General features: G+C 39.8%; 1 protein-coding gene across 2 annotated transcripts in view; it reads left to right on the forward strand.

Moving 5' to 3' along the window:
* The window catches only part of THSD4 (thrombospondin type 1 domain containing 4), a 238,741-nt gene that overhangs the window by 205,077 nt on the left and 6,235 nt on the right, over positions 1-27,429 (forward strand). For both annotated transcript variants that reach the window (XM_036389920.1, XM_036389921.1), the window contains 9 exons: positions 3,284-3,459; positions 7,233-7,329; positions 8,200-8,442; positions 10,686-10,815; positions 11,560-11,764; positions 12,041-12,214; positions 22,348-22,521; positions 24,731-24,910; positions 26,798-26,942. In XM_036389920.1, coding sequence (XP_036245813.1) covers positions 3,284-3,459; positions 7,233-7,329; positions 8,200-8,442; positions 10,686-10,815; positions 11,560-11,764; positions 12,041-12,214; positions 22,348-22,521; positions 24,731-24,910; positions 26,798-26,942 — 1,524 coding nt within the window. The remainder of the gene's footprint in view (positions 1-3,283; positions 3,460-7,232; positions 7,330-8,199; positions 8,443-10,685; positions 10,816-11,559; positions 11,765-12,040; positions 12,215-22,347; positions 22,522-24,730; positions 24,911-26,797; positions 26,943-27,429) is intronic.

Genomic DNA, 27,429 nt, shown 5'->3' on the forward strand with positions numbered 1-27,429 from the left:
AAGTAAAAATTGTGCTTATGGTGTAAAAAACAAGAAAGTTGCTGCACTTTGCCTGTAAGATGCTTTGGATTTTGGTTGGCAGCTGCAAAGCAAATGCAGAGAGAGCGAGCCCCATCCATGTCGCCCACTCACCTGTTGGAGGTGCCTTTGTTGAGGACCTTTATCAAAGAACATTTTATGATGTCTTTTCAGTCTTTGACTTGAATGCATCTGCAGCTTGTGCAGGTTCCCTGGATTGAATCACCAGTGAGACATTTGCAGGTGACTCCAGCAGCCAGGCCCTGCCCTGGATTCCCACTGGCCACAGCTGCAAGGCTGTTCCCAGAGAGGGGAACTGCTCCCTGCTTCACTCTCTGTGGGGCAGGACCAAATGGGAGACACTTCATGGGTATGGGAAAGAACTTCAATTCTGTCTGTCTGCAGCCTTAATAGGGCTTGTAAAGCAATTAAGTAGGACTTAGGACACTGTTCTCCCAGACAGAAAAGCCTTAGGACAGAAAAATATACTCTATTGCTTTGCATGTTAGTGCTGTTGCCAGATTTAAGAAGTTTCATTTTGTTATTGGTACTGTGCCTATTTTGGGTGAAAATGTACTGCAAATAGTGAGGTACTACACCCACACCATAAATATTTCTCTTCAGATATGGTTAAAAAAATAGGAGTCATTCAGCAAGGCACTTAAAATATATATCAAACTACTAATATGGAGAAGTTAATCAGAATTGAATCCTGAAATACTCCATATCACTCTGGGTCCTGAAATACTCCATATCACACAATGCAAAACATTATTGAAGGCCACTGTAAACAACACAGTTTTAGTTAAAAGTTGTTTCCAAGATGAAAGATCGATTAAATGGGCTACAGCATGTATGAGGAATTCCTCATGAGGACTTAATGGTAAAGCTTCTCATAATCTTTCATGCTTTGGCTAAAAATATTAACACCATAAAAATTCTTCAGGGGGCAGGCTTGAGGTGGTGGATGCAGAGTGATCAAAACATAAAAGAGGCACATTTTCCCTTTTTATGGAGAGGCCTCTTTCAAATGTGTCATATGATGGATTTGAAATGAAAGTTTAATGTGCACTCAGTTTTTCAGACAGCCATATTTCTACAGTTGCATTATTAATAACAATCTTAGCCAGCTCTCTTTTTTTTTCCTTGAGCTCTTGATGATTCATTTATCTTATTTGTTTAGCATCAATCTAAGAAAAAATACTCAGATCATAAAGTTAAGGAAGTGTTCCACATTAATAAACCAAAGTGAAATCAGTCTCTTAAAACATTTTGCAGAAGTTTTTAATCCATAGTTGTTTGAATCAAAGAGTAAAAAAGTGTAAATAGCAAATAATGTGGCTGGATTTCCAGTTTAGCCTGTGTGCAATATATTTTGAGCTGCAATTTTTCCTCTCTGCACGATATGAGGAATGCTGAAGCCATTTCCATGGCTGATGTTGTATAAAATATTTTTCAAGTAATGTCCACAGTATAGAGATTGTTTTGTTGGCATGTCAGTAAATGAAACCTAGGAAGCAAGTGGATGTATGACAGCTCTTGGGAAAATAAACATGTAGCATTAAGTAAAATAAAAGTTCAAAATGTGTGATTACATTTACAGGGTCTGATCCAAAGCCATTAAATTCATTGCCATTTTTGCTTTCATAAAAATATTTCATCAATATTAAGCAAATTATAAATAGTTGGGTAGTCAGCAGCAACCCCTCCGAGTCAAAAGATGTTGAATTTTACAACCTAACAAGACAAGGGAGTGTCACTGTCTCTTCTCATAGGACATTCTGTTCTGAGCCCTGCAGCAAAGCACAAAGACTGCTTCTATTGATTAGTTAAGTTAATTCAGATGTCTGGAATATGTACAAAAAAATAAGAGTTTTCTCTCTAATGTGTATTACTTTGGAATTAGTAGCATAAATCTAATTTCCCATCATTTAGGCCATGCATGTAAGTTTTTCCTAGTAGCATAAATAGTTGTGTATAATGTTGAGAGCATTTTAACTGAGTATCACTGTTGTTGAGACAGGGTGAAGACGAAGCAAATTGGAATAACTGGCTCCTTGACCCTAAATTTTTTTAAGTTCAAAGCTTGTACCTTTAATTTGGATTTTAAAAAGTAAATTACCAAGCAAAATACAGCCAAGGGTATTACTAGATTTTATTGTCTCTTTTAAAGTTTTTATTTAAAAGAAAATTCTTTTGTAATAAAATTGAAAATCCATGAGTAGAGCCTTTAGAGAAACTAAGGGTTCTGTCATTCCTGTGTCCTTAAGCAATGTCTGATAGGGTTTCAGCCTCTCTCTCTCTATATATATGTGTATATATTTATATGTATGTATATATGTAAAATAATGCAACTGTAGTATTGCATAAATTATGTGTATATGTGGCAGGAGTTTCTGACCGTAAAGACTGAAAATTATAGTCACATAGACAGATAAAGAAAATAGGAATGAGGAGGAACAGAGGCTCCTATGTCACCAAACCAGTGACTAGCCCATAATAACCAAGGGATGCACTGCCCAGCGGGACATTGAATCCATATTTTATCAGTCGCTGGCTAGTATCTGATTTGCAAGTCACTTTCTTTAAGCAAGGGATCCTACAGAGCATTTTCAGAATGCTCAGCACTCCAAGCAGTGCTGCAGGTCAGGACTCTGCAGATGTTCTGACAAAGTTGTTCTGAAGAGGAAGTGGAGGGACCAGCCAAAGGGCATCATGAAGAATAACAGGAACATTTGGCAACTCAGGGTACTCATGTGCTCCTACGTTGTTTGGTCCTTCTACATTGTGCAATGCACTGGTTTTCTGTATCTGACTCTGTGATTTGTTCTGCCTAAATCACAAACTAGTCCATGCAATGGGAAGAAAGTGCAGGAAAACCACTTCCTTGGCATCCGTGTGTGCTGTGTGTGCTGCTGGCTGGCTGAGAGTCACGTGGCCACCTAGGAGAAACCGTTGAAAAAGATTTCCAAGCTGTCTTTGATTTTTCTTTCTTTTCCTACAGCGTAAACATACGAAATGTTGAGACACAGTTTTCTAAGATTGCTTTGTGTTTATTTGTGGAGTTTTTTACTGATATAACTGTTCTTTTCATCAGCTTTGTTGCCTGGCCTCAGGAATACCTGAGAGTGTTCTGTGCAGCTGTGGGGAGCTGACTGGGCAGCAGTGTGGGAAGGGGCTTTCCTGTGACAAGTGCTTGTGTTTGTGTCCCTGCATGTGGGAAGGGGCTTTCCTGTGACAAGTGCTTGTGTTTGTGTCCCCGCAGCCCTGCGCAGCCGCTCGGGACGCTCCATCATCAACGGTAACTGGGCCATCGACCGGCCGGGCAGGTACGAAGGAGGGGGCACAATGTTCACCTACAGACGCCCCAATGAGATCTCCAGCACTGCAGGGGAGTCCTTTCTGGCTGATGGGCCAACAAATGAAGTCCTTGATGTCTATGTGAGTTAGTATTTAAATTATTCTTCCTGATGAAAAGAAATCGTTCAGTTCGTGGTTAACACGCAGCACTAAAATGGTATTCAGTACCAACACTTTGTTGCTGCAATTTTGAAATGTTTGTTTTGATGTTTTACACTTGTTTGCTGCGGTATCTGTTTTGCTCCAGATCATAGGAAATCTTCATCAAGCCTTTTTCTCTCAGACTTAACTGATCCAGTATAACCAATTGAACTTGCTCAGTAAAGTAGAAATATGGCATACAATGTTCAAGGCTTTTCTTTTGTGAACTGGATTTTTTCTGGATACTTTCCTATTGAAACAAATTTGGTATAGTTTAATTTCTCAGTGAAGAAGCAAATACTTAAGCCAGACAAGGCCCCTCACCATCTCAGTTTCCTTTAAAAGAAGCAAGTCCATGCTTGCTTCTATTCCATTCTACAGAATGTAGGATTTGAAGCAGGGCAGTTTCAATATGAAGCTGTGATGGGAGACCATAGATAATTGCTATTTGAGAAAGGAAGACAGAAGACAAATTGTGTCTAAGAGGGAGAAATACTGAGAAAGCTTTTTACTTTAGATGGGATGGGTTTTTAGTTCATCATACTGAAATAAAAAACATAACTGGAATTGATTACAACTTCTTCCAAGATAAATGGTGTGTTCTGAGATTATACACTCCCACACAGTAAAATTCATTTCTTGAAAAAAAGAAATTAACTGAATATATGATTCTTTCATACAGGCTTTTTTGTCCTTGAGTGCAATGCAAGGTAGAAAAGTGAATGTGCTGGATAATTCCATAGAAAACTTAATAGTAACTACCCTGATTACTAAGCTGGGAAAAGTTAGATGTTGGCAAAGTTATTTCCCATCTGCTATATGGTGTCTAATAAAGCAGTGTAATAATTATGCTAACACTAGAATCATTAAGGTTGAAAAAGACCTCTAAGATCATCAAGTCCAACTGATCCAAACTTCTTTTCCAATTGATTGTAATGAACGACTGGGAAAAGCCTGGAAAAATAAACAATTGGGCTCCTAAACTGTGCAATGCAGACTCTGTGTTTTTCAGATGTTTGTGTTTTTGTGAGGTTACAGGGTTTGTGAGTTGAGGCTTGGCCCTGAGTTTTTATGTTCAGCCCATTAATGCCTAGTACGTAATGACCCAGAGAGAAATGGGTTAGGAAATGGATTAAACATTTCCAAAGTAATATCATAAAAAAGCCTTAAGTTTTGATGTTGTTTGATGTTTGTTTTGGTGTTTGATATTGTAATGTTTTGGTTTAGGCTTAGGGAGTGTAAGAAAGCTGCCATGATGGGCATAGCTTTGCCAGCTTTGCTCTGTGGCTGCTGCTGTGGATTGCCACTTCTGATTTGACAGGACTCTCACCTGAGATGTTTCTGGTTGATAGGAGGAATAATACAATTCAGTATAAAATGGTAGTTTAGTCTCTTTTTTAATATACTGTGGGAAGATAAAGGTGAATAGTGCTATATGCAAGAAAATCAGTGCTCAGTATGACACCGCCTCTCTCCCAGGCTTGAGATGTGTAGCCAAGCAGATACAGATGTCTTTTTTCAGACTTCATCTTACAGTGCCTGAGTCGTGTAATTCTCCATTCACCCATACTCATGATCTTTATGCTCTGTGTAGAAAAATGAAGAGATTTGCAGATGGGAACTCCAAATGGCTTCTGTTCTGTTTTTCTGAGATATGCTGTCTTTCTTCCACTCTGAAATATAAAGTGAAAAGCTTTCTGATGTACAGGAGGTTATAAGTAACAAGAAAAAGAGATGCAAGTTCTGTCCAAGTGTGAAGTATACATTGCTACAAAGACTTGGGTCCACTAAGTCAAAGCAAAACTGTTCTATCATTTCAGGTATTTTCCTGCAGGAAACCTGAAACAATATGCTAATTAGGGACCTCATCAGTTAAGCTCTGTCTAAAATATGCCTGTCAGTTGTTTTGAGAAATATGATGGAAAAACAATCACATGGGAACCACTGGGAAGTTGTTCCTGGAACCATCTAAAGAACAGGGCCCTGGCTCTGGAAGGGGATGTGTACTGTACTGCTGAAGTTAGTTCACAGTTCTTGGTTCTCTCAGGACCACAAAGAGGGTGTATTTTTTGGATAAGAAAGTGACATTGGAAGGACCCAACCTTTAAAAAAAAATACTGCAGGCAGTGCATTATTAGCTGGTTCAGAAAAGTGAATACTGTCTGGGGGACAGTGTTTAGAGGAACAGCTATTATATTTGGCAAGGAAAGAGTGATTTTGACATAAGTTAAAACAGAAGTCTGAATCCCTAGTTGGTATTAATAGATGTGAATTTAGTGAAGCCTTGAAGCATTAGTTGTCCTCTGCTGGGTCACTGGGCCATTAGGATAAGAGGACATTTTACTTCTAGGTCCATGAATCCATGAGATTCATTGGTGAGAACCAAAAAGCCAGAGGTAGCTCTGGTGTTTGCTTGTGGGTTTGTTGGTTTGGGTTTTTGTTTGTGTTCTGGTTTGATTTGGTTTGGTTTTAAAGGGTACTTTGAGTATAGTCTGAGGCTTTTATCAGATTAATCTCCACAGAGAGTTCAGGCTAGAACATGAGTGTGAGTACTGAAGTAATGAGAGCTAAAGTGGTGGAACTATCAGCTCATGACACCCCTGCATTTGTAGTGTGGGTATGCTCAGGCTCAGAGCAGCAGTGCAGTAGAATTGAGTTGGGAATGGAGTGTGCTGCTAACAGTTTATAAAAGCTGTCCTAAAGTCATATCTTTCTCAGGTCCTATTATGCCCAATTGCTTACACAAGCACACCCAGTTTAACAGTGACTGTCAGAGTCACGCTCCTGTCAGCTCACCTGGGCTTGTGCAGCAGCATTCTGAAAACCCTGAGCTTCATTTTCACATTTAAAGGAGAAAACCTTCTGGTTCCTGCCTGTGTTTCATAAAGAACACGTTGATAGACTTGTGTTCTGTAAGGCATCTTGGTTCAGTTGAAGATGAATGTGGAAGGATGCAGGAGGGCTGCAGGCGATCTTCAGCTGCTGCTGCAGTCCATGGGCCTTTGGGACCTGCTCCCTGATCTTTGCTGGGCAGTGCTCCTGGGGAGGGCAGCAGGATGGCCCCAGTTTGAGCTGCTGGGTTGCTGGGGCTCCTTGGGTGCTGAGGGAGCTGCAGGTGCTGGAAGGAGCAGCAGCTTTGCCATGGACACAGAGCAGTGTGTGTGCTGTCTGCAGGGGTCTCCTTGAGCCACTGGGGAATCTCTAAAAGTGCCAGAGGCTGCGTGTGTAGGGTTGGGGGTTGTGGTGTTTTGGTTTTTCTGCTTTGTTTCTTCTTTGCTTTTGTTTCCTCAGGCGTCTGTCAAGTCCCTGCTATCTGAGAGTGTTTTGATGACCTTAGGACCATCTCTTCTACTGCTGAGGCCTGGTGTGAGCCTCTGCTGCTCCCCTTGCTGAGGGGAGAGGCCATGGCTGGCACAGCCCACAGCACACCTTGGCCCAAGCATGGCAGTCTTAGGTTTTTCAGAGAAGATTTAGACAAACAGTTTCTCTGCCATCAAATGCTAGCTCAGTTTGCAAACACAGGAACTTGCATTTTCTTCTTTGCAAATAGTAACTTGTATTTTCTTCTTTTTGCATTTTTTTTGGTCATTAACCATTGCTTCTATCCCAACCAGTGATAAATAACGTTACGTAGCTGATCAGTTCAAGTTGATATTTAAGTATTAGTAACATAACAAGTGGAAGAACTCAATGTGTGCTGGTTTTCCTTTTAGATGATTCATCAGCAGCCTAACCCTGGTATACATTATGAATATATCATTCCAGGAGACAATGTCATTAGTCCTCAGTTGCTTGCTCACAGGAGGCCAGGTAAAATGTCACCATTTCCTTTTATCAAACACTTTTTGTTACTTATTAAGCTAATGGAGAAATTCATACCAATGAATTAGTGTAAATGCTGTCATTGATGTCAGAGAGGCCCAGAATTTCACCCTATGAAATGTTAAATTAGAACTCACCATAGATTTGGTAAAACTTCAGTGAATTAAAACTGGCAGGGTTTATTATGCTTTAGCTGGGAAGATTACTACTTTGAGTAGAAGTGTTGTAACCATGTCTCAGAAATTAAATAGAACATGATCTTTATTTTCAGAGTGTTTTTCTTTCTGAGATAATTTAAAACAACCCTCCACAGTTCCCTTTTCCTTTTGCAACTGGAGAGGATCAAACAGAATAGTGTTCTCTTCCCAAGCAAGAATCTGGGCAGCCCCTGCCTGAGCTGTGGGTATGTGCTGTGTGTACACCTAGGAAGTTCTGAAGGACAGGAGAAACTTTGCAAGTGAATTTGCTCCTCACTTTAATGTTCATGACTTGCTTTGGCAGATTTCTGAGTGTTTGGTATATTCATAATGAGGAGCAGCTGTGCTGTGACATGGGGAGGCAGAGAATGCAGAGCATGGAACAAAACAAAAATGCTTTGGGAAATTTTGACACTGGGTGCATTAACTCTGCGTTGTCTTTGGAGATTCTTCAGTTTTTAGTTTTTAATGTACTTGCTGGCTAAGATTTGGTTATCTTAGTTTAAACAACACAATCTTTGCAGGTCACTATTAGGCAGTCTCTACATAGCAGATTAAAGCTGCTTCCAAGTTTAGTGATTCTCCAGTTCTAATTATTAGAGAATAATAACAAAGACTAATAAGCTCATTATTTTACTTTTCTATTATTGTCCATCATCAGGGGAGCCACTCAATGGTCAGTTAGGAATGCCAGAAAGTACAAGTCATGAGTCTGAGGATTTGCACAGAGAGACAGACATTCTCACTGGACAGTCAGCTGGAACCTTTCCAGTTATTCAGCCAGGAAGATTTCCTTCTCATCAGCCAGAAAACCAGGTGCCTGCTATGCAGCCACCAAGGCAAAACCGAGAATACAACTGGAAACAGGTTGGAAAAACTGAGTGTACGACTACATGTGGGAAAGGTAAGTGCTTTGTGTATGCACAAAATATGGTTAGACCTGCTGTTTTCTGTTCTCTTGCAACCAAAGGTCACATCACTACTATTACCTGTGCTTATATTTAAATCAGTAAAACTGGCAAAATTTGAAATAGAAAGTGTGGAAACTAAAAGGAAGGATATGGCATTTGTCTCTGAAAGGAAATATTTCAGCATTTATGGCAAGCTGCTCTCTCCCATGCCCTTGGTACACAGCTACTTTCCTCAACATCCTTTGGCATTCTTTACCATTCCTTTTGCCTCTCCAGCTTTGTCAGATCCACCCACTGTGCTTTTTGTGTCTTTGTCAACTGTTTTCTGATCTTCCTGGGAAGGTTTCACAGGCATTTCATCAGACAGATCTTTGTCTCATAGGATGTTGCTGGAGCAGCACTGGTGTGACTGCAGAAGTCTGAGGTTTTAACGGGAAGAAGTGGGAAGGAAAAGGGGTGGAAAGGGCCTGGTGAACTTTTGGGAAGTGGTGCATAAACTGCTTGTATATACTACAGGGATTAAGCTTTGCTGCCAGACATTCACAGTGACCACAGATTCAATAATGCAGAACACAAGCAATTACTTGGAGGAATAAGTTTTTTTGATGGTAAAAGTGAAATCTTTTGTACTGTGCATAGCCACCTACCACCATACCATAAAACTGCAGAGGTTTAAAATAAACATGTACCAGTGTGGGAGCTCAGCTGACTGTCACCAGTTCATATACATGTAGAACATTTGCTTCCTAATTAGTTTGAGAAGACACTTTGTAAATTTGGTCTAAGGCCAGATGGGTGTGCATGTTATAGCTACAGACAGCTGAAAAAGTCCAGCAATATTGATAGCAATCAAAACTGCTTCTCAGTTAAAAAAAAAGAAAACTCCTTGGAGAAATTACTGCAGAAGTACTAGAGCTAAAATACTACCAGTAAAATTCAGACTTCCTTAAGTCAGCCCTTTTGTGGAGAAAAATATTTTAGTTGGCATTTAAGCACACTGTGCTTTTACTACAAGTCATCTAGCAGAATCCATAATTGTGTCTGATTATTGGCTAGCAGCAATCAGTCTGTATCAACTACTGAGTGACTGAATTCCCATACTCAAGGTGAATTTCAGTATCCAAATCAGGTAATTTATGGTGCAGTTACAGGAACACATCAAGGTAAATGTATTCTTCCTTTCCATCATAGAAATCTTGGTTGTGTATGCCGTGGCCTTTATCAACATTGGCACATGGTTCTTGTTCTTTCTGCAGAGATCTGGTCACTCTTGGCAGTGGCATTAATGAAATCTGTGGCATTAATGAAGATAGCAAAACACTAGGACGTTCAAAAAAATTAAAATAAAAAAAATTAATTTCAGCCTCCTATTTATTCCATGAAATTTAGCAACAGAGCTGCCAGAAATAAGTGTCTCTTTTCCCATTATATGAAGAATGTGTGCATGTTCTGATTAAGTTAAATTCAAAAGAACCTGGATCTTGAGAGCCAAATCCTGAGACTATTGAGAATGTATGAACATTTCTTGTGATCTTGCTGTGAAATGCCCCTGCCTCTCTGATGGCCCTAAGGCATTTCAAGCCAAACTAGGTTATATAGGCTGACAAAGAAAGGAGTGGAAAAATCAGGAAAAAAATCTGTACTATTTAAGGCTTTGTTTTCATTTTGCGTCATTCGGTAGAGGACACTTTCTGCTTTTTTCTTCCCTCTGTGTTTTCCATTTTCTTCTACTTTATTTCTTCATGCAGAAATATAAATGATAGTTTTTAATTATTTTTTTTAAGATCCACCAAAGTTAAATGACCTTAGGAAATTCTAAGTTGCAAGAAGAAAAAATAAGTTATTTTTGTGCTACCTAAAGAAAAGGGAGCTAAATTAACAGTTTTGATGAAAACCTGAGAGATTTCAAAGCATGTTTGTAAAACTTTGACTTAGAGAAAGACTTGATTATCTTTCTTTTACAAAGTGAAAATGCTTCCCATGAGAACTGCCACCATCTCTTGTCCTAGATTTCCATTTAAGATAACTGAACAAATAGATCTGCTGGAATTTGGACAGTGCAGAAACTGCTACCGCATCCTGTCAGCTCTTACATTTGGAAATTTTGGATAAACCTTTGTCTGTATTTCCTGTTGTCAGTTTATGCTTTTCCTTTCTGCATCAATGTTGGATGCTGCTGTTGTTGCTGCAGAGTGTTTTGCAATTTTTTACCAATTAATTGTCTGTTTAATTTCAGGATCACAGTACCCAATTTTCCACTGCGTCAACAGAATCACTCACGAGGAGGTACCCGAGGGTTACTGTGACAGCAGCACCAAACCCATTCCAGAAGAGGAGGCCTGCAACCTCTTCCCATGCCCTGCTTTGTAAGATACTGTAACTTAAGTGAAATAACCAGTGTCTTTGGGGTCTTGCATGTCAAGGGGGCAATTCTAAGTAGGAAAGTAGTTTGACTTTCAAAATACAGGAGTTCTGAAATAAAATGTGTAAACAATTTAGATACTTCCTTTAAATGTGTGTCTGTGTCTTCATGCTTGTAAAGAAAAAACTGAAAATAACATTTATTTAAAAGTGACTGAATAAATACAGTGAAATTTTGGAATGAGAAAGCTCTATCTAGAGATTTTTTTCAGTCTCTAAAGTTAATTATATTTGTTCATTGCTTATCATTTACTATTTCAGTTTTACTGATGAATGAATGCCTGGATGCATTTCGTGATTTTTGTGTTGTCTATTTTAGAGCCTTTGCTGCAGAAAAATTTCATGCAGCATATCTTAAAATTTTTGGGAAGTGTCATTAGAGCAGTAATATATATTTTAGACATCTTTTAAAAACCAAGCAGCTGTTACAGGCTTGAGTAACATTTGTAATATGTCTGGAGACCATGAATTGTGCAATCCTATCCATGCTCACAATTACCAGCCTCTGCAGGAAGGCTGCGTAACAAGTGCGTGATGGTGCCTCCTAAGGGATCACTGCACACACAGAGACTGAAGTGGGATTTTATAGGATTCTGGACCAGCATAAGAATAATGTCATTCCAGTTCTGTTAAGATCAGTGTTAGAGAGTTCTTTGTGGAACAAAGATATTCTTTTTTTTTCACTTCAGCTGGGATATAGGGGAGTGGTCTGAGTGCAGCAAGACCTGCGGGCTGGGCATGCAGCACCGGCAGATCCTGTGCCGGCAGATCTACGCCAACCGCACGCTGACCGTGCAGCAGTACCGCTGCCAGCACCTGGAGAAGCCCGACACCACCAGCACCTGCCAGCTCAAGATCTGCAGCGAGTGGCAGATCAGGACTGAGTGGACCTCAGTAAGTAGGATCCATTCATTTGGGGTAGAATACCTCAGAAAGAATACAAATTTTCTTGTATCACTAATCAAACATCAGCTTGGTTTTGTTTAAAACAAAGTGGAATATTAAAAACCTTGGAAATAAGCAAATCTTAGTTCAATAAATCCCTGCTTGACTATGACCATCAGTTTCCTAACCAGAAAGATGTCTTAGCAGGAATAAATGAATGAACTGAATGGTTCCAGCTCCCTGATAAACCACTGCAGTCCTGATGCAACCTCCTTTTTGTCCCAGTGTTCAGTGCCTTGTGGAGTGGGGCAGAGGACTCGAGATGTGAAGTGTGTCAGCAACCTTGGGGACGTTGTTGATGATGAGGAATGTAACATGAAACTGCGGCCAAATGACATCGAGAACTGCGACATGGGCCCCTGTGCCAAGAGCTGGTTTCTTACAGAATGGAGTGACAGGGTAAGGCTTCTCAGTATCTTTATCCTGCCAAGCTTTCTAAAACAAGAGCATCAGAATTGTAAAAATACACATCTGTATAGCCATAAAAGGAGTAATCTTATTTTCCATGTTTATTCTTGGTCTTTTAAACAGGCAAAAGCAAACAAAAAAATAATGATCCCAAGGGCTTCTTGAGTTTGTGTTAAGATGCAAGAATGCATAGAAAGGGCAAGCCTGTGGGTACATGGCCAAATGTCCAGACTTAGAATTGGCTCTGAGTCTGAAATTTCCAAAATATTGAGTGTGCTGAGATTTATTATTCTTCTTGCTTAGTGCTGAGTCTCGAGATTCAGACTCTTAAAAGTTTCCCCACTGTTTTGTTAAGGGATATAGATTTGAGGCCTAATGTCTGGGTTTAAGTTCAATCCATAAACCAATTATCTCATAGGTGTGAAAAGAAGGGAACAACTTTATAAAGTCAGGCAGGCTTGATTCAGGTTCTTGTATTTTGTGAACGTGGATGTTGGGGTTAATTTTCTTCCAATGGGTCAGATTCTCTGCATGAAAGCAGTAAAACCAGTGGTGATTTAACTTGTTTCGTGATTGGGCTCAGAGTTGTTATTCAGTGGTGATATTTATATGCTTTCATTAAGAAAAAACATGGGCTACAAACATGGGCTAAGAAAAGCCTGATATTTTGGTCCCTCTTGTGGATGCTTGCATATCAGTTCCATCTGTAGGCAAGTTCAGCCTTCAGTCTGTCTTTGCTTTGACAGACAAATAATGTAATTATCAGTGAAGCTGTAAGATTACATTCACAACTTTATGATTTCATTGTTTAGATCACTTTGTGATAGTACCTCTGAAAGCCAGGAATGTCAGGCTCACAGGCTGGGCATTAGTTTGGACACTCAGAAGATTTCCACATGGTTTAGATGCCAAGATGGAGCAGGAACTTCACAAGTAGGGCGGGTACCTGCTATGTTGCAGAACTTTAAAAGGCTGATCAGACTCTTGTTACAAAGTCCACAAAATTTTCAGCCCTCAGATGACTCAAATAGATTTTATAAAGAAAACAAAAGTACAGACTATTTAATCTGTGTCATTATGACTTTTTTTTCCAGTGTATGCTCCTGCATAGTATGGACAGAATGATACCAGGAGAAGCAGAGGTATTAGTGCAAAGGGCAGAGATTTTGCTATAGGGAAAAAGCAGTGCTTTTTTTTTCTGCCTTTTTTTGCTTACAGATCTGTTCTTTCTACAGTGCTGTTAAATCCATTATACCCTCAAAGTCATCATTTTGCCCAGCTGCTCTTGTCCAGTGCAGTTCCACCACATAAAGCACAGACATTGCAGTGAAAACTCTAGCACCATCCTCTTGATTATTTTACACTGATATTTAGTCCTCTGCAGAATTAAAAGCAGCTTTTGAGCTGAAGGTTATAACTGTAGAATGTTATTATGCTTATTTATACATGTTAAATGAGACGTAGAAGTGAAGCAGGTAATGTGGAAAATGTTGGAGGTTTTTTTTTACCACAGACTTTTTAGGGCTGGAGAGTAAAGAATGGATTTTGTTACCTTCTCAGTTTATATAAGTGTACAGATTAATTTCTTCCAAATGCTTGCTACTGTAGTTGGCATTATTCACCACCACTTCTGCCAGGAGTGGGTTTGGAGTTTGATTCACAAAGAGGATGTAAGAAACAGCTTATTTCAGGAAAAAAGTAGATTTGAGGTGAAACATGCAGGATCTCCTAAGATTCACACATACCTCGTAACTGGGATGTTGAGACATTCAGGGGCAGGCAGTGAAATACAGCAGCAGTGAACAGCTTTGCAAGGTCAGGCTCTTGGCCATTAGCTGTCTGCTTGTGCCTTGAAAGGGCTGCAGCTTAGGAGCAGAAATTTCTCTTTCTTTGTAGAGAAGTGTGTTTGTGTTGAAAAACAAGAGAATTCTGTCATGGAATAGAAATGGTCATTCCCAGGTATATGGGCTTTGCATGTGTCATTTCCCCAAACAATTCCTTAAAAAGTACTTTAAGCCAAGCCACACTTCAGCAATAAGCATAGATCAGCGATGGGCAGCCACAAATGGTTCAGATAAGCAGCCAAAAGTTCAAATGCTTTAAAAAAGCTTGTTCAAACCTCTTGAGTCTGCAAAACTGTGGTGGAAATCTCACAAGAACAGACCTTCTTTGTGAGATTTATTACATGCCTACTTCAAGTCCCAGCTGGAAATACCACAGAACAGTCTTTCCCATTGTATTTTGACATTTCAGCCATGCCTAGAAATAAGAGGTAAAAGAACTTATCATAACTTTTGGAACTTTGAAATGGTTGAGTTCAAACTTAGTTACAGCTGGAAGAGAAGGCCTTTTCTGAACCCACTTTGCAAACACTTCATGTGTACAGTTGCACATGCAGCAAGTAGAGATTTCCAGAAGCCTGTCAGAGATTGGTTAGGCACATACTTCCTCTTTCAGCAAGGGATAGATCAGACTTCCCTGTCTTGATTGATGGGATGCATGAGCTATTACAATATAGCCTTGGTTAACTAGCTAAACATCAAGAAAAACCACAGCAACATAAAAAATTACCATTGTCTTTGCTGGCAGCAGATGTTCAATTTCAGGATTTGATATTTGTGCAGAATTTGACATGGGTATTCTTTAACATTGTTTTAAGAAAAGAACATGGTCTAATTTAGGAATGGTGAAAAGATTTTGTTTTCTTGTTTTACTGAGACCATGCAAAATTTTAATTGATGCAGAAATCATGCTAGTTACCTATATTATTATTAATAGTTTCTGTGGTTCTGAACTAGTAGCTATCATTACTTTTCCCTAAATGTGATTTCAGCAATATTACATATATGCACTTAAAAAATCTGTAGAGCATATAGAAATTTGTGTGTAGGAGTTGTGTTTCCTTCCCAGGGGTGGGCTATATGTTGCTTTACCCTGTAAATAACACTTGGCTGCCTTCTTGCCCTGTTCTCCAGTCTTGTTTTCCTACAATGTATTTATGTATTTTATGGGCCACCTGTTTCGCCCCATGGCATTAACCTCCTTGGTGTTGGTTTCTGCACACACTGAATCTTTATATATGTAATTAAAAACCTCTTCATATTCCTAAGACAATGCAGTTCTTGATTTGTGGTATTTTGATAAACAGGTATCAGAGTCCATTGAGTGTATGTTACACAAACAAGGTGTGTGGCCACCATGTGTGCTCTGGAAAGGAAGGGAGGAAAAGCAATTCGTTCTTGGGAAACAAGCACTTCTTTTCTGAAAAGTGTACACTCCTGTTCCTTGTATGGAAAATAGGTCTAAACACCATCTTTTGACACCCCCAGGCTCAGTTTTGAGAGAAACAGAAGTTTTTACCCACTTCAATGGAAAAGATTACAGGTTTAAAAGTCTGTAGTAGCAGAGTGAGACTGATAGTCTTACTTTGTCTGTGCCTGTCTTTGCATTTATTGCTCTATCTTGAGCATAAATAAGACAATTAACTTAAGTTTCATGGCTTTGACTTCTCTATGATCTTTAACCTCTTTTGCCTATGGAGAGTCTGGACAAACTTTTATGATATTTTTATTTACATTTGTAGAAAAATTGCTTCCTGTCTCATAATTCTCTAAAGATGTCATCCTGCATTAAAGCAGCAGAGTTCCACCAAACAGTGTCCATTAATCAGTAGAGTAAATCTGGTGAACCTTACTGAACTTAGCAACAAAATGGGATTGATGGGAGCAGATGAGATTCTTGCAAACATTTCACATGACTGATTCTTTGACAGCTCTAATTGCTGGAAAGTTTATTTCTCCTATGGGTCAGGAGTGGGAAACTGCATTCTCCTGATTTACAGCAATGGGAGACTCACCAATGTTTCCTTCCAGCTAACTGGAGCATTTCCCTCCTGCATTTTTGTTTATTCCTCATTGCCATCTCCTCTGTTCATTTGTTTCTCATTTTATGTTTAGAGCCTACTTAGAAAAGAAGCCAAAATACAAACAATTCTTAGATGTTAATGAGATTCTGCGGCCAAAATAAAATCTTGGGAAGAAAGGAAAAATGCTGCACATCAGGGAACATAATCAAAACAAACCAAACACATGCTCTGGATTTCACTCTTCATTAAAAAGAGTAACGGCAATGCTTCTGTAATAATCTCCTGCAAGAGAACTGTAGTAAAAGGAGAACTTCATAAAAGCAATGCATTATTCCTCTCAATTCTAAACATTGCCTAAAGGGTTCAAGTGTGTTTGTTGACCAGTGAAATCTGGAACTACCAATGAGTACTGTAGCTTACACTCTTCTTTCACTGCTTTTTATTTAAATCTGGATACTTCACTTAAAAATCTCCTGAAACATGGGGGGAAAAAGAAAAACCACCATTAAGTTTGTGCAGGAGTTAGTTATTTTTTATTATCACTCTTTATTTGTTTTAGTATAAAATGAAAAAACAAGAGAGAATACCTTTTTTCATTGATTTCATGTGGGATTTATATGGAAATAGAAGGTTTGCATTCTTTATGAATATGTAATTCACTTCATATTTGCAATGAAGCGTACAGCCAGGAGGGTTTGATAGAAGGGTGGCCAAGGTCTACAGAGATTTGTGTTTCCTTGTGACCTGCCTTGCTTTGCCCCGGTTCAGCCCCTGAAGCCTGCCTGGCTGTACCTGTGGCCCAGTGTCACAAGGAGGGGGGCAGGCAGGGCCCAGGCAGGGTCCAGGCTGTCAGGCAAGATCAGTGATGAGGCAGGGGCAAGGTCAAGCTCAGGATCAGAGCAGGGACAGAGCCCGGGGTCAGGCCCAGCCCAGCCACCCTGGGGCGGGTCTGTGGCCATGGGGCAGGGCCAGGCTCAGGCTGGGAGGGAGTCCCAGGGGAGGGATCATGGAAGGGCAGGCTGTGGCTGGGTAAAGTCGCCTCTCTGAGGAAACGGGCAAGGACTGATGGAGCAGAGCTTAAAGGGGCCTTGAGCAGGGTGTGCCTGGGGCCAGGTGAAGCTGGGCAGGGCCCCCTCAGTGTGCTGCTGCACTCAGCCCCTGGGCAGTGCTGGCAGCCCTGCAGGGAGGGACACGGTGTGAGCCAGAGCACAGAGGTGCCCTCCCTGCTGCTGATCACCTGAGGGGACATTGGTGCTGCTGTTCACTGAAGGGACATTGGTGCTGGTGATCACCTGAGGGGACATTGGTGCTGCTGATCACCTGAGGGGACATTGGTGCTGCTGTTCACTGAGGGGACATTGGTGCTGGTGATCACTGAAGGGACATTGGTGCTGCTGATCACCTGAGGGGACATTGGTGCTGGTGATCACTGAGGGGACATTGGTGCTGCTGATCACCTGAGGGGACATTGGTGCTGCTGTTCACTGAGGGGACATTGGTGCTGCTGATCACCTGAGGGGACATTGGTGCTGCTGATCACTGAAGGGACATTGGTGCTGCTGATCACTGAAGGGACATTGGTGCTGGTGTTCACTGAGGGGACATTGGTGCTGCTGTTCACTGAGGGGACATTGGTGCTGCTGATCACCTGAGGGGACATTGGTGCTGCTGATCACTGAGGGGACATTGGTGCTGGTTATCACTGAGGGGACATTGGTGCTGCTGATCACCTGAGGGGACATTGGTGCTGCTGATCACTGAGGGGACATTGGTGCTGCTGATCACTGAGGGGACATTGGTGCTGGTGATCACTGAGGGGACATTGGTGCTGCTGTTCACTGAGGGGACATTGGTGCTGCTGATCACTGAAGGGGACATTGGTGCTGCTGATCACCTGAGGGGACATTGGTGCTGCTGATCACCTGAGGGGACATTGGTGCTGCTGTTCACTGAGGGGACATTGGTGCTGGTGTTGACTGAGGGGACATTGGTGCTGCTGATCACTGAAGGGGACATTGGTGCTGCTGATCACTGAGGGGACATTGGTGCTGGGCTTGGAGGGTGCCATGGAGCTGCTGCACTGACCCAGCACCTGCTGCATGCATAGGTCCACTCTGAAGAGAAACTATTTAAAACTAGGTATCAGAAAATATTTTGACAGTGCAAAAAGATAATTCTTCCTTCACTCCCTTTTTTTTTTTTTTTTTTTTTTTTTTTAATCTGCCCCCATCTGCTGTGGCAGAAGTGATCTTCTGAAATACGATTCTGGGTGTATTATTGGAAAAACAAAGGTTATATAATCTGTCTAAAATCCCTTCTGAAATGGATTTTCTCAGAGTAGGTCAAATAATGTTAAGGAGTTTTATAAATGTATTTGAAACATAGATTTTTTTTTTCTAGTAAAATCAGGCAGATGGCTGTAAAAGTCTTTACTGTCTTGTGAGAGATAATTAAGGTGATGAAGGTTAAAAGTGTGGTAGGCAGAAATCCTGCACAAATAGGAGTGTTTTACTCAGACTCAATTGGTGGTTATTTAAAACTTTAATTAAGGCTAGCAGTGATGCTGAGGCCTGTGTGAAAGCTCTCTGGAGGCCCAGGAGAATTCTGCTGCCACTCTCCTGTGCTCTGCTGCCCCATTTGAGTGCAATGAGTAGGGCTGGCACGTTAGTGAAGGGGAACTGGCACTGCTAAAAGGGATTTTCTTGCTCTACCCTTGTCTTGTAGCTGTGACAAAAATTCAGACTTCCACTCAGAGTTTTCCAAGTTTACAGGAACTTGCCTTATTTTCCTGGACTGCTGCTCAGTTGCTTTCCAACAAGTATCAGAGCCCTGAATGAGGGGTTTTATTTTTAGTTTTTAATGGGTATGGAAAGCTTCTGAAATTGAACTCATGAGGGAAGGACCTCAGGAAGAGGAAAAATGGCAGACTCCTTAAAACACAGACGGAGGTTTCTGAGGAATTTGTGCCAATTAAAACAAGACTGTGAAACAAAATATCTTTAATAATAGGACCAGAATAAAGTTGCAGCTTGTGAAAGTTCCTCATGTTTCACAATGTTAGGTTATGGCAGTTACTGTGTATTAATGCAACAAACCAATGGCACCAAATTGAAAGTAATGGGTGTGTCAGTTGTGAAAAACAAGGGGAAAAGATTCATTATCCAACTCCCTACACCCTGCCTTGGACCTTAGAAATCTATGATTTTCACAGAGAAGATTTTTTGCTGAAAAGGAGATAAAAACATGAAAAAACAAATGCATAATGTGAAACATTCAGGTTTAAGTTTGCTTTGTAAATCCTTAGAGGGTAGTTAATCTGTAGTAAAATCTTGCAGCAGAGAGTGGAACAACCCTATACCTTCCCATTTGGTATTTCCTCTGTTATTTGATATGCAAGCCTAGTTCATAACATAATCATTTAAAACATAAGACTAGGGAGATTTTCTGGATAACTTTACAGACTAAATTTGTTCCCAGCTCTCATTTGAAAAGCAGAAAAGCAAACTAGATTGTCAAATGAAAATTAGTTATCAATAAGAAAAGTATTTGCAGAGTATATGCATAAGTTCTCTCTGTTTAATGTAATTGGACACACTTGGAACGGGAACAGCCACAGAATTGATTTCTGTAGGTTTGAGTGGGAGCCAGGCTGTGGGGCTCAGCTCACCTGTGAGTGGCCTGTCTGAAATGGGTGTAGTTCAGTTGTAGTTTATGTGAACAGGAAAATGTTCACTACTAGCAGAATTTACATTATTCTTGTAGTTTCAAGATTTTACCAGTTTACCTTGAAAAGGCCTCCTTAGCCATGAAATTGGTTTGCTGAGGAGGTGAATCTGTTTTACATACCGCTTCTAAAGAGATGAATCACTTCTTTAGTTCCCTAGGTATTCCATTTCAGTAAAGCTTTGCTATTCTATTTGAACATCTTGTGAAAGAAATCAACTTGCTGATAGGAAAAGTGGTTTTCTATTCTCTGTCAGTGAAATAAGTGTAACATGACTACATGTTTCACACAAGTAACCAGTGTTCCTCCCTGCAAGTGAGTAAAGAGCAGTTTGCCACCAATGGCATTTTCAGTCCCTGGGCTCTCAGGAAGATGAGTGACTCTGCTGGTTGGTCCTGTTGTTTATAGTGGTGTTCTCATGGCATCTGCTGTTCTGCAGCTGAACTATTGGAAGTGAACCCTGACACTGTTACCAATGGCAGCTAAATCAAGTTAATGGTCAACTTTGTGTCTCATTACCAGGTTTTTGACTCATTCTTAGTAAATAAAATTTTTTAAATGTTCTAATGCACCACAAGGAATGTGGTACTCATTGTGGAAGTAATACACAGTTCTCCTAATTACATTATATGTTAAAAATAAAATCTGAAATAGCAATCAAATGCATCTTTTTCAATCATACATGACATATTTATTTGTGGGTTTCTTTGCATGTGAAATATAATTGCTTTGTTTAAATTCCATTGTTTACATATCTTTCAATGAGCTGCACATAGGTTTTTCTTCTTTGTTAATGGTCTATACACAGAATGCTAAATGCATTTTAACAGAAAACGAAAGGGAAGATCAAGAAATAATTAAGCAACAAAGGAACAGTCAAACACGAGACTTTATTCCTTGGCATGTTTCTGTTTTTTAAATGTCAATAGTTTGATGCTGCTTAGGACAGTGAAATACCAGATACTTTCCTGCTTCAGTAGATGAAAGAGCAAACTCTAAGGGCATAAATGGAATTTATCCTGTGATTTGTGAATGACATGCATACTGTCTCTGAATGGGTGACATAAATATCTGCATATCACTATTTAGTAAGAGCTTTTAGAATTTAGCAGTGTAACTTTCAGAATGGTGAGCGTTAGTTACTGGAAAGTCGTATCACTAAAAAGCAACATTGAATGGACATAAGCTTCTATGGCCACCTCTCCTAAAACAAACTTTAAACTTTCAGTTGAAACAGGCTGGGCAATAACTCGTGGTAGTTACAGTTACTTACTGAGGACTTACCTGAATCTTTTGAAATGACCTGTCAAAATAATTTCTATTCTCCTACTTCACTGTGCTATCAGACTCTGTCAGTTTGTTATATGAAAGAGTTCCAGGATGTGCAGTCACTTTACTCCCAGTGCCACAGCCCTCAGAGTTTTCCTGACCTTGTCCTTTCAGCCAGTGTAAGATCCACCTGGCTCACAGCTTGAATGCTTGGAGGAGAAACCAGAGAGCAAAACAAAGGCTGAACTAGGACTGCTGTCCTATTTCTATTGAAATTACCCATTCTCAGAGCTACTAATTAGTGTGAAAAAAAGATTAATAAAATGAAAATTGGAAGAATTTATGGACAGGAAGAAGAAAGCAAAAGTAAGAAAGCTAACAAAAAGCTGTAATCCAAGAGTTTTCTTTCTTAGCTAATCTTTTCATTTTTGTCTGTAAAGACAGGTACATGTGTAGTGTTTTCAGAAGTATGAAACTGTAAGACAATTTGCTACAGCTGAATTACAAGTAAAAATAATTGACTTTGAATGAATGAATGAATGAGTGAATGAACTTCCATGACTGTCATTGTCATTTCCTGTGCTGTAAGAGCCTAAATGAGGGATGTGGGACTCCAGACAGTTCTTCAAAATGCAGTTTATTGTATCCAAGAAGTTACAGCAGTCCAGGGTGGTGGGTGACAGAGCTGTGCCTACAGGTGTCAGCTCCAGCTGCAGGCAGGCCTGGACACCCTTTGGTTTTGGTTACAATGCATTCTATACTTTTCTTTGCTGAGCATCTTAATACAGTAGAACCAATCTATACCTTAACTTTTACCTATAGCCTATCATAACTACTATAATTACCATATTCATGTTACTATTCTCCAATCACTAAAAGTTAGTACTTTACAGTTTAGGCTAGAAGTTGTTGTTCAGTTTTCTTGCAGTGGAAAATTCTGAGACCTTTTTTCTACTTGCAACATCTACTGACTTGTTTGCCTGTACTGTCTTTCTGCTTGGTAAAAACATCTTCTTTGAGGTGGGTTTATCCTTTGCTCAAGTCATAAAAACCCCTTCTAACTAACTCACCCTTTGCCTCCTTGGTTATCCAGTAAGACTGGCTCAGCAATTCTTTTCTTCTATATCAAAACTTGCTTCCATCTCTATTCCTTCTTCAGATTCTACATTTAAAAATCTTTCTGCTAAGCACACACACATATCTGTGAAACTTTCTTGTCAAACTTCCATCCTTCCCAACACTGTGCCCCTGTTGTGTCTCTCGCAGTGCTCGGCAGAGTGCGGGGACGGGATCCGCACACGCTCCGTGCTCTGCATGACCAACCACGTCAGCAGCCTGCCCCTGGAGGGCTGCGGCAACAACAGACCCGCGGAAACAACGCCCTGTAACAACGGGCCCTGCGCTGGCAAGGTCGAGTGGTTTGCTGGGGGCTGGACACAGGTAAGGCAGGGACCAAGCCTAACATGTCTGTTGCTTTTCTGCTGGTATTTTACTTTTAAACTTGTATTTCGATGCAGTAAAGATGTGTGCCATAAGGTATTTCTTCATCTCTCTAGAGTATTTTTTGGTATTTTAGGGTATCTAAATACTCTAGATACCAAATATATCTATAGATATCATATATATATATATATATATATATATATATAAATATATCTATTTGGTATCTAGAGTATTTCTCTCTACAGTATTATTTGGTATTTTTCCCTGTATTTTACTGAGTTGATATTCAATACTTTTCAGCATCTGCTGAGTTTTTTTACTTTGATAAAAAGAAAAAAAAATTGTTTTTCTTCTCCTCTCTATCTTCATTTTTTGTTTTTCACCTACTGACCCAGTGTATTTATGAAAAGAATGGTGACAGAATTTTGCTCAGCATGTTCAGGTAAACACTAAAACAATGGATTTGAAGTTCTTAAAGTAGAGCCTTTGTGGTCATGCATGAATGCAGGGAGATACATACCTATACATATGTATGCATATGACATTTTTAAAAGTTAAAGAAGGCAAAAAGCAATGGCTAAATCCAAAAGTTAGCTTTGGTGTTGTTGTACTGAAAGTCATTACAATAAGCAAAAGAGCAAGTTTTGGTTAGTGGGCTCTATACTGATACTCTGTCCTCAAAGTAAATTCTTCCCTTCATCCACATCTAGTAGCCCTTGTTCCAAATGAGCATTTCTTCTGTCAGGTACAAAGGCATTTCAGAAGCTGCTAACTCATGCCCAGGCATTTGTGTCCCTTTGTGTGGGCTCTGGCATTGCCTGGAGAGCCTTTGGGACTGCTTGGTGGAGCTGTGCTGTTAACTCACTGCACTGCAGATCCACAGTCCTTCCAGGAGATAAGGAGCTGGAAGTTAAACTGGAACAGCTGAGGGGGAGATTACAGGGCTACTGCTATGCTAATGCTTTCAAGTGCAAGTAAAAATTATTGTGTATCAAAATATGTATAACAATAATAACAAATTCATATTTAAAAAATCTTTATCTGCAGTTCTAATAACAGATGAAATCCAGGCCTTGTTACTCAGACTGCTCCAGACAGTGAACAGGAACTCTGTACCCATTTTGCTGTGCTGGAAAGGTGTTCAGTTCAGAGCATCCTGACTATTCTTTTAATTCACCTTTTTTCTTTGCAATTGAATTGTTTGATGCACACAGTCAAAGTCTTTACTGATCTGAAAGCTGTGTCTGACAACATCAGTTCTCCTGGCCAAGCCCTGGCTGGTTTATCTGGTTTTTAATAGCAAGATGAGGGCAGTCAGTAAGGCAGAGCAGTGGGGAACACTGAGGGCTGGCCTTCCCCTGCCAGAGCTAAGGTGGGTGTTCACATGGTGCCTTTAGAGGAACCATTGAAAGAGATGATTTGTGTTAAAGAAAGTGCAGTTACTCTACTTCCTGTAGAATTTATTCAGGTGCATTTATCTAGGTTCTTCATTCAGCTCAAGAGTTTTGTGGGAATCTGGTAAAGGGATTGTAAATTCTACCAAAAATATAAAGAAAATCCCCAGTGTTAGGAATGTTTCATTGGTTTAGGCTGGAAAAAGCCTTCTGAAAACCGTAGTCCTTTATGCAACCTAGAAACCAATGTGTTGCTGTAATCATCTTCTAAAAACCTTTTTACAAGTGCCAGAAACAGTATTGTGTGTGTACTTAACCTTTAAATGGGCAGTAGGAATCCAAGTGAGTCAAATTCACTTTTCAGGACTGGAACCAACACTACATCACATAGATACTTGCAAGTATGAAAATAACACCCTGGCAGATCAAGGCATTTTCTAAAAACAGCACAGAATGTGAGGCTTTGTAAAGCTGCAAAACTGTGCTCTAACCTTACAACCTTCCAAAGTTCAGTGCAGCACATAGGATCCTGCTTCAGCAAGAAACAGTAACTCTGCTTATGGAGAAAGTGAGTTATGCTTCTCTGTTGATTGGGAAAATAAATACCAGTTTCTTTTATAGCTACAGGTAAAACTACACTTTGAGATTTTTCCAGAACTACACTTAGAGTCATATGTCTTCTTCATGAAGATAATTAGAAATGTTTTGAGTCCATGGTAGCATGTGATGTAGAGAAATGTTACTCTGTAAATAAGTTGATGGACATAAGGAGAATAACAGATTTTCCCACTTTTTTTGGTTCCCTGATACAGTGCTCTACTGAATGTGGTAGTGGAACTCAGCAGAGAGAAGTAATTTGTGTTAGGAAAACTGAAGGTAATTTTGAAGTTTTGAACCCCTATGAATGTTCATATTTGGAAAAACCTCCCAGCCAGCAGTCCTGCTACCTCAAACCATGTGGATCTAAGTGGTTTCATACAGAATGGAGCACAGTAAGTCTGTCATGTTTTCCTGTATCTGTACTTTATTTGACACATCTTTTTCTGTTTATATTGAAAGAGAGCACTATTTGCATACAACCACCCATCATGAAATTGATTTAACTTTGCACAGGATTGATAATAAAAAGAAAGCATACTCTTTGCCTGGTGGAACATAGAAAATTCAGGAAGTATCTTGACCAGAAAGAGACACTGCACAGTTGTCTTTGTATCATTGATGTCTTGTTCATAGAATCTTCCTGTTTTATAAAGTTGGTTTGGCCCTTACAGTGAGACAGTGTGGTGCACTTAGAAGTTCCTTTTAGATCTCTAGTTTCATTAAAATTAAGGGGTATTTAATAAAGAATGAGGGATGTATTCATTAGAGTCAGTTTTACCATAATATTTTACTGTAAACTCTTCACTGTAATACTTAGAACTTCACTGGGAGAAAATCTGTTGTACAGCTTCATGTATCTTCAGTTTCCCCTGGAAGTGGACCAGCTACATTTACCACTGTGCCACAAAACACTTCAATTTCATCCATAATTTCCTATATATGACGTAGTTTATTAGTTTTCTACCGAAAAAAATCAACATTTTTGTCCTAAATGAAAATCAGGAAGTCCATTGTCGTCTTAGAATGAGATGACACCGTATTGAATGCAGTCACTTGGACCCTTTGTTGAGCCATAGCTCAGGTTGCCATTGGCAGCTCTGCAGTGTGGATGCAGCTCAGAGTGGTTTGTGTGAAGTGTGATGTGAGTCTTGCTTCCATTCTAAGTGCTTAGGATCTCTAGAGACCCGAAGTCCTTATGGCTGGATGTGGATGTGGAATAATTACAGTATTCCATACGGGCATGTAACAGGAGTAACTCTAGAAAAATCCATGTTCTTTTACTGTTGCACATGGCTGCCCTTTCAAATGTGGGTAAAGATTGTACTTAAAGATGAAAAAACACTTTAAAAATGTAATATTGAGACTACTTTGGTTAGTTTTTTACAATATATGAGTTTATGATCACGATAAGTTGTTTATGCAGTGTTAGGAAAATAAATAATTATGCCAAAAAAGTCAGAAAGAAAACATTCTTACTAGTTTTGGGTTATTAAGGTTTTAATCGTAAATGACCCAAGTTTAATTAAGTTTTTGAGCATTAGGTCAAACTGGACAGTGAGCCAAATCTCAAAGACCTCACTCAGGCAAAATCCTTGGCCAGTGGGGATTTGCTTCAGTATGGGCAGAAATGTGTAATAATTGGCTTTAAAAGTACCATAACAAGCAAGTACAAAAGTCTCTGGCTTCATAACAGACCCTGAAGGAGCACAGAAATATTTCCTTAAGAAATTCAAAGAAACTTACAATGGTTACTAAAATCATTGTGCTGCAAGAAGTGAAAAATAATTGAGTGCTAGGGAAAAAAAAGGTAATTAAAATTATTCTTGCTGGTATATAAATGGCAAAAGGGACAGTGGAGGGCAGGGCAGTCAAGTAATAAAGTTCAGTGAAGTTAAGTTCTTAAAGCAGGAAACGTGAACACTATGGAAAGAGTAGATTTGGGAGATACATCTAAATGAGCAGAGAACAACCAGACTAATTAAAGAAGCAGATGCTAAGTAATGAATTCAGAAAGGGAACTGTTCCAGCTTCATTTCAGTTGCACAGCATCCACTATGTTTATTTGTCGGCTTGTTGCTCCTGTGGTCAAAAATGTTTGGGAATCTTGAAGAACATTTTCCCTGTATGTTAAGGGCTTCCTAGGTAGAAAATAAAAACCAGTAGGGTGAAGTTGATAAAAGGCTGCAGTGATACCTGGCTCTGGCATCAAGGTTCCCTTGTTTACTGTCTGTAATGACACATCTCCTGTGGCCTTCATGAACTTCAGTTCATTGTTTCAGTGTTCCAAGTCCTGCGAAGGAGGCTTCCGGCTGCGCGAGGTGCGGTGCCTGTCGGATGACATGGCAGCCAGCTCTCAGTGTGACCCACAGCTCAAACCTGAAGAGAAGGAACCCTGTAACACACAGGATTGTGTCCCTGAAATAGGTAAGGGAGAGGAAACTTCTGTATAACTGTGCAACTCCATCTAGTGGAGAAGTTATTTTATAGACTTCAATAGTATATCTTTATTGAGTTCGGGGTTTTATTTTTACACAAAATACAGCTCTTTTCTGTGATTTAAAAGTAGGTTTCCAATGAAAATGTTTTCCTTGTAATGTGTAAGAAACTGGCTTATTCTTGAAGTTGCTGAGAATGTGAGAGATCTGCTTCTGTGAAAATGGTAAATTCAGGGTGTTTTTCTGCAGCCTCCTTGCATTCTCCAAGGTTTCTCTTGGAAGAGTCTTTAAAACAAAAAAAGGTATCATTATATACTGTTTTTGGAAACAGGTTCTATAAGAACCAACAAAATCAAACTAAGGTATTAAGTGCAATGAAGCAATTTCCTTTTGTATATAGTAAATACAGGGATGCACTTAATTTGCATTGGAATTAGTCATTCATCCATACAGATTTGAATTTTATAGTAATGAGA

Source organism: Molothrus ater, chromosome 13, assembly GCF_012460135.2.
Source record: "Molothrus ater isolate BHLD 08-10-18 breed brown headed cowbird chromosome 13, BPBGC_Mater_1.1, whole genome shotgun sequence".
Classification (NCBI taxonomy): Eukaryota; Metazoa; Chordata; class Aves; order Passeriformes; family Icteridae; genus Molothrus; species Molothrus ater.